The 11,441-nt window shown below is 43.0% G+C and overlaps 1 protein-coding gene across 1 annotated transcript; it reads right to left on the bottom strand.

The window, feature by feature from the left end:
* Window positions 1–1,312: 1,312 nt before the first annotated feature.
* Window positions 1,313–7,768, bottom strand: LOC308239265 (G-protein coupled receptor 83-like). The gene is made up of 4 exons (XM_080652015.1): window positions 6,824–7,768; window positions 6,093–6,218; window positions 4,634–4,767; window positions 1,313–4,216 (listed from the first exon to the last, which is right to left on the bottom strand). The coding sequence occupies exons 1-4, from the start codon at window positions 7,247–7,249 to the stop codon at window positions 3,565–3,567; spliced, it is 1,338 nt and encodes a 445-aa protein (XP_080508141.1). The 5' UTR covers window positions 7,250–7,768; the 3' UTR covers window positions 1,313–3,564.
* Between the last annotated feature and the right edge of the window lie 3,673 nt (window positions 7,769–11,441).

Raw genomic sequence — 11,441 nt, 5'->3', positions numbered from 1 at the left:
TATAGCTCTTAGTTTCATCAAAGCATTTCTTTAAATGTCCTGGATTAGACCAAGGTACAGTCTCATGGCATTGGAAAAAGGCTTGTATGTGCATTTGGATGTGTGAAAAAGGATAATTTGGCAACTTATCCCATTCACCATTGCTGTAATTCTCCCTGTTCAACTATACATTTAAAAAATGGTGTCCTTCTGACAAGAAGGTGACACAGTTAAAACACTATCAGTAGTTAATTCACTTTAAACTGTTTCTCAGAAGTGAAAATGAATTTTGCAGGGCTATTCAAAGAATAGTTTTGTTAGGTCTTCCAGATGGCTGATAACCCATGTTCAGAAAAAGGCTGGCCAGGATGAGTGGTGCAGTCTGTAAACAGACACATATGGGGTTTTGAAACCACAATCCCATAGTTCTTTAGCACCATACTCAAACCCACAAAGCTAAATGGCTGCACATGGGTTAGAGCCTACGACATAGCACTCATTAGCACCATATTCCAATTAAATAAGTCCTCCTCAGCCAGAAACTACTTACAATGGTAGCACCCCCAGACTTGGCTGGGTGTTGAGTTCAGATTAGTTGCTGCTGAAAAGAATCTAAGCAAACCCCACAAAAAATTCAAACTACCAAGGGGCCTAATTCTTCAAGCATCCTGTCCATCACCAAAGATGATGGGTAGGAAAAGTCGAGGCAGCAGCAAACACTGAAACTGGATCATCTGTCAAGCATGGAACATCCCAGATATTCAGCTTTACTGAGGTGTGTGTGGGGGGTGTCTGGTTCTTTAGAGGATAAAAGTGGGAATAGGGAGGAGTGTTCCTGGGAAGGAGAACACTAAGTGAACATACAATAGCACAGCAGTCATTTAAATTACAATGACATCTCTTTCATCTGAACTTCTCTTAAATCTAAGTAGGTAAAGGAACATATCAGAGCAAGGTATAATTCCTTCAGGAAGCACTGGCTACCTCAGGACATTTTCACTCTGCTCTCTCCTCATGAGGAAGCAGAGTCTTAGACAATCAGCCTGATTGTCCTGGGATGTATCCATCCTGCCAAAAGGAGAATGAGAAAGACAACTCTGTTCTTAGAAGAATGAGGATATACATAATGAGAAAGAAAAAGATATCAGCAGAGCTCACCACTCACAAAGACTACCAATTTCAAAAATAGCTGAAGCTGAAAGGTCAATGTGCAATTACAATGATGCCATTAGCAGATGTGGTTATCTATTTAGTCCAGGACTTCTCTAAATATTTAGTCCTGTACTTACATAAATACAGTTATTTTTAATATTTTTAGTGTTTTTTTTATTTTGGTGGTGAGTGTAGGAAGGAAAAAGAGATAAAAGGTTCATTCATGAAAATGAAAATAGAAAGAAGCAGAGATTAAACTACCCTTCTTTCCCCTCAAATTGTTCTTAATCTAAAAAAGGGATGCAACACTTTAGCAATTATGGAAAATTTCCATAGATTCCTGGAATTCTGACTTCAAATTAGCCAATTTCTGCTTTCACCAGGTAGGATGACTAGCTAGAATCTAAACTTCAGTTAATCTGCTTTATGCCCCTGGCTTGACACTTTCCAGAGGAAATTGAAGGATTAAAAGGACTTTGAATTACATGTCCTTGGTAAAAAGACAATGATTAAGATGAGAAGTAAGGGAAGATGATTGAGGAGAATGAGACTGAAGCAGAAACACACATACACTCTAAAGAGATGATGATAACCTGTTCTCAGTACTGCTAAAACCAATGGGTTTGGTCGTCGCTATGAAGTTCATAGCAAATGGAGCAATAAAACTCTGAAGCCAGCCAGGTGGGCCTGGAACTTCTAAGAATCTCCAGGGTTATCTTGTGGTGATAAAAGTCTATTCTTATTGTTGTTATTAATTAGTAGCTATTTTATATTTTTAAAAAGTTGTTTTGATTCTTTGGGGGTGGTGGTGAAATATAAAAAGGAGGCGGAGGAGAAAATGAACAAAGCTAAAATGCTGTGCAAATCCCAAGACTTCCATTAAGGGTTAGAGAAATCTGAATTCTGAAGATTAGAGAGAAATATTGAACAGAATTGATGAACAATAATTAAAATGCAAGGAGAAAGCAGTAGTTTAAACTATGTATCAGAGTTCAAAGAAGTGAATGATGAATGGATAGATAATAGAGGAATGAAGAAAGGACAAATTAGAAAAGGGGTACCAAACAAGGAAGAGACTAAGGAAGAATGAGGAAGCTGGAGATGGAGGAGGAGGGGCAATAAGAGGAGTAAGGAGAGAAGAAAATGAAAGATAATTAAGGGAAGAGGAAAGAACTGAAGAAGAGGGGAGAAGATGGGCAGAAGTAGGGAGAAGAGGGGGAAGGAGGAGGGAAGAGGAACAAAGGAGACATGGAAAGAGGGTAAGAGGAAGGAAGGAAGGAATTTGTAGGAGGTGGAGGAGGAAAAGGAGGAAAAGGAGAAGGGTGGAACAGAGAAAGTAGAAGAAGAGAAGGTGCCAGGGAGAGAAGATAGAGGGGGAGAAAAGGAGATGAAAAGGGGCAGACAAGGATATGAGTAGGGAATCAGGGGGAGGAGGAGAAAAAACACATCCTCATCTTGGCATTTTCCTGACACACAGGGTTATACCTTTCAAAGATCCTTAATAACAATGTCTCCACATGAAAGGCGATGGCAGATAGTTACTTCCTCCTCATCTCTCTTGAGTTGAAATCCTCATAGGCTGGAGGGATGGAAACAAATCAACAGTGAACACATTACACTTTCTATTTTTCCAGAAAAAGAGATGTATAAGTTTACATTAGATGAGGTATGTTAAATGTGGAGTCAAGAAACAGGGAGAATTTTTGGATTTTGCAGTGCTAACTTGGGCACTTGAATAGTCACTGCATTTAAAGGAAAGCTATCATCAAATTATTGTATTTGCATTCTGGAGAAATAACCCAGGTGATGTAGAGTGAACCATTTAACTGCCTTGTCTTTTCCTTTAAGGTTTCTCATTCTCATTCTTTCATGAGGAGATAAGACTACTTGCATTTTTAGGGAGCTCTAAGTTCCTAGAGAACCCAATTAAATTTCAGAAACTATGAATTTCTCTGGGAAGATTTTGGACACAATATGGACATTGACCTCTTGTTCATCTAAATAAATGTAAATAATCTCTGGGGGCTCTGAGACAATGTCTAAGAGTCAAAACACAAGTGCCATGGCCAGGTGGGCACACAAAAATGGAGAAGGGAACAGTCTCCAGAATCAAAGATGAAATTTAGGAGACCCAAGTCATAGTGTAACTTTCCTTTGAGTTATGTAAAAACATCTCTGATGAGCTTGAAGATCTAATATCTTCAGTTTACTTACTGTTGGGAGAAAGAAAATGTTGGAAAGGAAACAGGAGAGAAGACAGACAAAAGAAAATGAAAGAGCAAGTAAGACACATGGTGGCTCACATAGCCTCCATCCCTCAAATTCCAACCCCTTCCTCCATTCCCCCAAAATGTAAAATGAATGAAACTTATTATTTTGGTCCCACCCTATCTGAGTTTTTGAGGATGGATAATCTATCGCGGTCTGGGCAGCTTAAACTCTAGGCACTGGGGGGTAGAGAAAGGAGGTTTCCACCTCTGGGGATGGAGGAGGACTGGGTAGCTCATCAAAATCTTTGAATCGTGGGAATTTGGGCACTCCAGGATTGGGATCCATCCTAGCAGGGCAGTGAGTGGGTGAGACGGAGCTCAGTTGGCGGTGCTCCCCTCTCAGGCGGCTGATTCCATCTAGTAGCATCTTCTGTATATCCATGATGACCTTCTGAACTTCAATATGGAAGCTATCACTGAGCCAGCAATAGATGTAAGGGTTGTAGCATGAGCTGCTAATTGCAAGCCAGTGGAGGAAGAAGTAGAGACCATTGTGGCTTGAGATGGATTCACTAGAGAGCAGCACCAGATAGACGTTGAGGGGAAGCCAACAGATAGTGTAGACAAGCACCACCATCATTAGCATCTTCAGACTTTGCTTCTTCTTCCCACGCTGGCAAATGTAGGTGTGGATATTGATGTCATCAACAGCATTATGGATCCACAGTTTCTTGGCCACATGACCATAGACAGCCATCAGCACCATCAATGGCAAGATGAAGAAGAGCAAAAAGGTACTCAGGTCAAGATATTTCCATGTGGATTTTGAAGTATAGGAGAAACTGGGGAGGCATACAGTTTCTTCAGTTATGTTTCTAGGTTATAAGACAGAGAAAGAGAAACATTAACTTACTTTTCCTTTTCCCTTAGCCCCATTGCCAGGTGTTATATGGCAGACAGGCCTTAAGAAAGAGACATATTTACTATTTGTGTCTGTGCTAGGACTGAAGACTCGAGTTATAAAGCAGGGAGTTGTAGTGTTCATCAATTCCAGAGATCTCATATGATATATACAGAAACAATGGACCCCAAACAGAAAGTGGTATGCCTAACAACCCATTGTCATGAGATTTCTTGAGTACTTAGTAAATTCCAGTTTAGAGAAATTTATTTTTGTACCCATGTTTTGAAATGTGCTATTCCAGCCCCTATCCCATTCCCCTTATTTCATGAGGCTTTCAAGGTCACAGGTTGCTCGAATCCAGACACTGGCCATTCTGTGTTTCTCTTACCCAATCTCCACTTGGTAAAGCTTTTGGTAAATGGCATGTGGCAAAGCAGCACAGGTGCTCACAATCCAGATGATAATGATGCAAACATTGCCTTGCATTGGAGTAATTCGGGATTTCAGGGGATATAGCATGACCTGGAAGAAAAGACCCCAGCCCAATTAAACAATCTATATTAAGGTTACTTACTAGTCATTATTCAACTGACATTCTTTTGCAAAAGTGCAAAGACTTGGTAGGTGGGTGAGTAATGTGCTTTGGGTACTAGTTCTGTTGACCAATGAGTGGTATTTTGTTTTATGAAAGAACAAAGTTGGTTAGTGTAGAGAGAAACATGTCAATGGGAAGATAGTAATCCAAATGGACTGATTTCAAAGTTTCTGTCTCCCAGTTAATTCAGTGGAGAAGAGGGATGGATGTCCAAAAGTGTAATGTATTTTTTCTTTATCATATATTGATGGGTGAGCACTTCACATCCTTTTATCCTTTATCCCACTTGGTTCCCTTTATGTCTCTTTCCCTTATCCCTCCACCCCCTCCCATCTTTATCCTTCATTGGTCAATCTTTCCTTCCTCCCTTCCCCTCTCCTCTCTTCCTGCATGCCCTCTCCCATCTTCCTTAATCTCCTATGACCTATATTTCTCTATGGCCCCCTCCATCTGGTTCCAGACACAAAACCTTCAATTTTCCTCTGTGTTCTTCCCACTGCACTTGTTTCCTGGCTCCCTCCCAACTGATGAACAATATCTCATCCCTGGCCCTACCTCTTTCCTTTTAAGTCACTTCAATCCCTCTTCTTAACTCCTTCTTCCTGAATCTCTCAATTTATTTCTATTTCATTTGCTCAGCTCTCACTGGCAGATTTAAAGCCCACCTCCCAGACTCAACCCATCAGCAGCCCTGAAGCCACACCTTGCTCTGACTCATTCTTTCCCTCTTTCTCCCTTAGCCAGTCCTGCAATGCAGCAAAAAAAAAACAACAAAAAAACAAAAAAAAAACACAAAAAAACAAAAACGTTTTCCTTAACAACAAAAAAATAAAAGAAAAAGAAAATACGTTTTCCAAAGGAGAAGGAGGCCACTTTTTAAAAAATCATTTTATTGCTCCATCTCTGTTTTCATAGCACCATATAAAAAATGATGGTATTTTTGTTACATAAGATTTGATCTGGCAAAAGTCTGTAATTCACATTTTGCAATCCTCCTAATATATATATAATATATATATATATATATATATATATATATATATATATATATATATTTGTGTGTGTGTGTGTGTGTATTCTCTCTCTCTCTCTCTCTCTCTATATATATATATATATATATATATATATATTCACATAGATTGTCTCAAGGAACTCAGACATTTTAAATTATTTATGTTCTTAGCTGCTTCCATCTATCTAGAAGAAAAACCTACTCTTTTATAAGACCTGAAAAGCCCTGGGAAACACCTACCCGATGTCGGTCCAGGGAAATAGCAGCCATGGTCATCACTGTTACATAGGCACAAGAGTACTGAGCAAAATGACTGAGGTGGCATGTCATCTTCCCAAACACCAAGGAATTACACAGATAGCGCACCTGTGGGAGAAAGGACATGGTGAGGCACCAGGACTCAGCGCTGCGTAATTCCCCTCTTACAAGCTCAAAATAGAAGTAGAAAAAGCTTCCTTGTTTCACAAACTGCTGGCATTATTGTCTCAGGAAGGAAATATTTTCACATTGTAGCTGTCATACCCTCTCATCTATTTCCACAGAAACAGCCCAGTTTGAAGACGCAGACCTCATATCACAAAAATTGTTAGCCACGTTCCATTCCAAGCACAGCATAAAAAAAAAAAAAAAAAAAAAAAAAAAAAAAGATGGGGAAACTGAAGCTAGGTCTTTGTGACAAAGCTCACCGGAAACAGCTCCGCACCCCTTCCTTAAGGCACACACGTCACTCAGCCTCTGGCAGGAGATTAATTCAGCAACGCAATCACAATCATGGCTGAAGCTCCCCTCCCCTCAAGTTCCAAACCGTTTACAACATCTCTCAGCCATTCCTGTCTCTACGCACTTTCTTAATCAACTGTACCCGCTTCAGCGCTCCTTCCCACTACGCAGCTCTCTCTGCTGCAAATGCAAAGTTGTGTTTCTGCTCTCATGGCCTGAGCCCAAGGTCCCCTCTTCAGCACCCAGCTTACCATGGTGAAGGGAGAGCTGAGAAAAGCCAGCATCATGTTGGTCACGGAGATGTTGACGACAAAGAGGCCGGTGGCAGTGTGCATCTTCTTGTACTTCATAATCACATGGTTTAAGACCCAGTTGCCTAGTATGGCAGCAAATAACACTATGGTGTACCCTATTACTAGCCAGAACTGTACCCGCTCATCCTGGGACACCATCTCCGAAGCCATAGGACCTGCTGTGTCATCCAGGTTGCCAATGTTTGAGATATGGCCAGGTAGCTTATGGATCATGGAGAGTACGCTATCCCGGCCTGAGCTACTAACTGCGGATGCGGCATTAGAAATAGCCTGCAGCACCTGGGAAGCGGTGGAGGTGATCAGGTCATCAAACCCACTTGGCACACTCAGAGCTTCGGGGGTGAGTTCATCCCCATAGCTCATGATGCTGGGGTTTGGGAAAGCCCCTTGGGGTGATTCTGTGGTCGGGGCGTCCAGCTTGACGCCTTTGGAAAACCTCAAAATCCTTAAGCTACTGGGTCAGGGAGAGCCAAGGGAAGAGAGATGGAGGGGTAGGGGGTCTCCACAGAGCGCTGGGCGAGCGCTGCTCAGAGTTGTCCGGAGAGCTCTGAGTGGAGAATGCGCTCTCCAAGGTGTGGGAGGGGTGGGTGGGAGGATAGCACAGATGGGGACCCAAAAGAAGGAAAAAGACAACCGCTGGACCTGACTCGGAGTGGGCTGAGCTGAGCTGAACAGTGGAGCGCAGGGCTGGCGAATGCGGCTGGCTCCAAACGTTCCTCAGCTTGGGGTGCGCAGGCAGTGCGGTTCTGAATTCAGGACAGCAGGGCTAGGCGTACCCCGAGCGCCGTTCCTCCTTCACTCAGTTGATGGTCGTTCAGACTGAATTTCTGTCCCCTTGAATACGTCTGTCTTAGGCCTGCAGGCGCTGTGCTCTGAGCCAATGAAGTCAGAGCCTTCTGCAACCGCACTTTATAGAAAGTCGAAGGGGCTCGCGAGAGAGCCAATGGGGAGCTGCGGTTGAAGCTCCGCCCTGTCCATCCCCGCTGGGGAGCTAAAGGGGTTGGCAAAGTCTTTGCTGCTCCAGTCTCAGGCCCCCTCCTTTCGCGGCTCTTCCCTGGCTTTCCCTCCCGCTTCTTGCTGCAGCTGGAAGCCCAGACTTAGGGGATCTTCTCTGGGCGACTCCCATGATCCGCTTTCTTCACCTTCCTTTGCCCTTTCTTTATCTTCTGCGCCAGTGCCCAAAATACTAGCTAGGAGCTGTGGCACAGGGAACTAACTGAGAGGTGGCTGTGGCGACCATGGTGACTACTAACAAGCTGGAGTCCTCATTCGGTACCTGGTTGGCCTTGGAGGGACAGTGGTCACCAGGAAGTGTCTGCACAAATTTTGGGGTCGTGCAAGAAGAATGAGACAGGGGACAGTTAGAGAACTGGGAGGGGGACATTGTAGAGTCTCTGGAACCGCGTGAACCCAGCATAATGCTGATGCTATGCTTTCTCCAACGTGAAGCCACCAGCTTCAGATTGCATGCAATGACCCCCGGGTTTTGCGTCCAGCCTCCTAGGGGGGCACAGCATTTTTGTCCAACACCCAGGGAGTACCAATTTGGGAACTGGATGTGGCATGTTAGTGGGGAGACTGAAACAGTGTGCAAGGAGGGTTTAGGTTTTGGGGCGTTTTTGCAAATAGATTGATTTTTCCAGAGTCTGATGCTGCAGGGAGTGGGAGATGGAGTTCAATCTTCAGAGCTGCAGTGGAAAAGAGACTGGGGTTGGGGGTTCCAAGACTGCTTTTTCTCTTTAGAGTTTCAAGTTGCCTCCTGGAGAAGGGATCTAGAGACATTTAAATCACAACTAGAGCAGCTGAACTGCTTCCCTAGAGGTAGGGAACACAACAGTGCCCTGAGCCTTTCAGAGTTCAAGAGTATTTTTTACCTTACAACCTCCCCCACCTCCCGCCACTAATTTATAAGTAGAGAAATGGAGGCTTGTGATGGAAAGAGCTTAAGGAAGGTCATACAGATAATTATCTAAAGAACCAGGACTAGAAATAAGAAGTGTGGAACCTGACAGCCCAGGGCATTTTGCTCTGCAGTAAGCTGTCACTGAGAAATCCTGGTGTTTGTTTCAACCATAGTGTCAAGGCTTCCTGTCCACCACTTCCACACCGCCCCCCGCCCCACCATTTAGAAGGGGCTGTGAAAAAAAAACCAGTAAATGTACCCTTCTTTTCCTAGAGGAGTCAGTAAGGGAACCACATGTTATCAATAACTACTTATTAAGACATAAGCAGAAAGTCATGATCACTATCATCATCATCATCATCATCATTATCAACATCATCCAGGAATCAGATTATCAATCAGCCACAAAGGAGGCTAGCAAACTTCTGCCGTGTGTGTGTGTGTGTGTGTGTGTGTGTGTGTGTGTCTGCCCTGGCCACATCCGGCTATTTATGGGTTAAAGAACAGTTAAGGAAGAGATTAGAGAGTTTTGCAATCTTTCTGGGGTATCCCCACTTGTGGGGAGAGGGCAGTTGACAGATTAACACAGAATGACTAATCATAAAATCTAACTAAAGCTAAGTTTTATGAATGGGAGCTAAGTCTTCTGAATATAGACCTAGAATTGGAAAAATTATATGGTTATCAGGCAACTTCTTGAAAAACAAATAAAGAAAGAAAAAGACCAAAAAAGAGGAAATGATAAAAAATAAGCTGTCTTATTTGGGGTGGCCCTCAGAACAGAGACACACAAACAAACACATTTAAACAAGTTTATGAATGTTGACTCTACCACATAGATCCACACGAGAGCTGGGAATCACTGATCTCTAGTTTGATCCCTCTGCAGCAGTTGCTGAAGGAAGACCATCAAGAGACGTGAGCTGAGCATTCAGGAGGCATTTTCTCTGTATCTGGCCCTAGGAGGGCTTCCCAAGGGCCTCAAAGGACTCCAGATTTGGTAAGTAATGAGAGACATGTTGACATGTAGTCAAATATAAGACTTTTCTATATTGGAGAAGTGCAGAGGTTCTGTGGCAGGGACCAGAGTGGGAGGATCACATAGGCAGAGGCAGAACCTAAAAGCTGAGATACTAAGACATAGTCTGGCCTCCATCAGCCTCTTAGTCATGGTCCTTATCATCTTTGGCCTCTTTGACCCAGAGTTCCTGTATCTCTCAAAAGTGGTACGAAATACCTAACTCCCAAAGAAGTGGGAGTTCCATGCAACAACATTCCTAGATTGGATTTAAATAGAAAAATGATGCAGATTATATTATACATCTTCAAACTTTTGACACCACTGCTGTCTTTCCGCATCCCAAGCACTGATGCACATGTGAACTAAAGCCCATGAGCTAACTGAAACCTTGCATGGCATCTCTAGTTAGTTAGGGGACAGAGGGAGGACTGAGGCTAATAACCCAACCATCTACCCACTTCATCAGTGGTAGAGGGGGCTGCCTGGCTGTCTTTGGGCCAGGTACTATGGAGGATTGGAAGAAGAAAACTCAGCAGTCTCTCTTCTTGAGCACATTACAATTACACTAAGGAAAAAAAAATCCACCCTTGGGAAATAATTAATTCCAGGAAGGTGCAAAATATGCAGACAGTCAATGTTAGAAGAGCAAGCAGTGTAGGTGTGGCATGGGGGTTGAAAAAGTTTTGCAGAATAATTAGCATTTGAGCTGGGGTTTGAACTATCAGCTGTACAGAAATGAGCAGAGAGGAGGAAGAGAGGGCGGTGAAACTTGGGCCCTCAAAAAGCAGGAGCAAAGCCAGAAAGAGGGGACATTGCTCCTGTCTCATTCTAGGGACAGGGAGAGAAAAGGTTTTGAGTGGAGAGTTTAGTAGCTGCAGTTCTTATGTATTTCTCTAGCACTGCAGGCTTTTCTAGGTATTTTATGTGAAGATAAAGTTGAAGAAACTAGTTTTACTGTGACCATTGGGAGAAGGCAAGCTCCCTGGCATAGTAAGAGCCAGAATAGACATATTAATTCATGTGATCTTTTCAAATTATCTGTCCATCTATCTCCTAGCTTTGCTCAGGCAAAACAACTCTCAGGTTTTACAATGGTGCCCTCTGGAGGTGGTTAGTCTTAGCCACTGCAGACCATTCACTTAATGTACAGTTACATTTCACATAGAGTTCCTTCTCTTCTCTAAAATCAACACCACTTTCTCCCTATAACTTCCAAGGTATAAAAATACAAAAACATGCATCTAATCACACAAAAACAAAACAAACATAAGGCATAAAGTATCTGTCTTTCACCAGATTTCTAGTGACAGTGCCAACCTTGTTTTCCTGGCTCTCAGTATAGTCCTCAGTTCTCCCCAGTGAATCCCTGAATGTTCAGTTCCTGCTCAAATCCTGACAAAGATACAAAAATGACACAGCTGCTTCAGTCAGTCTCAACATTCAGTGAAGACTTAGTAAAGTTTTCCTTTAAAATCCAAGCTCCAGGGATCCAGGAAAGACTGCAGTGGTCCTCCTTAGTCCCAGCATCTGATTAACCTCACTCAGATAAGATATCCTGTGACACAAGGGTAAACCCTGGTGCAAGCATAATCTCTGATACTTATCTTTCCCCTTACCATGTTTTTCCTGTC

This window comes from Plecotus auritus (assembly GCF_963455305.1).
Source record: "Plecotus auritus genome assembly, chromosome: X".
Classification (NCBI taxonomy): domain Eukaryota; kingdom Metazoa; phylum Chordata; class Mammalia; order Chiroptera; family Vespertilionidae; genus Plecotus; species Plecotus auritus.
Note: the sequence above shows the minus strand (reverse complement) of the source record. Positions and strands in the feature narration are given on the sequence as shown.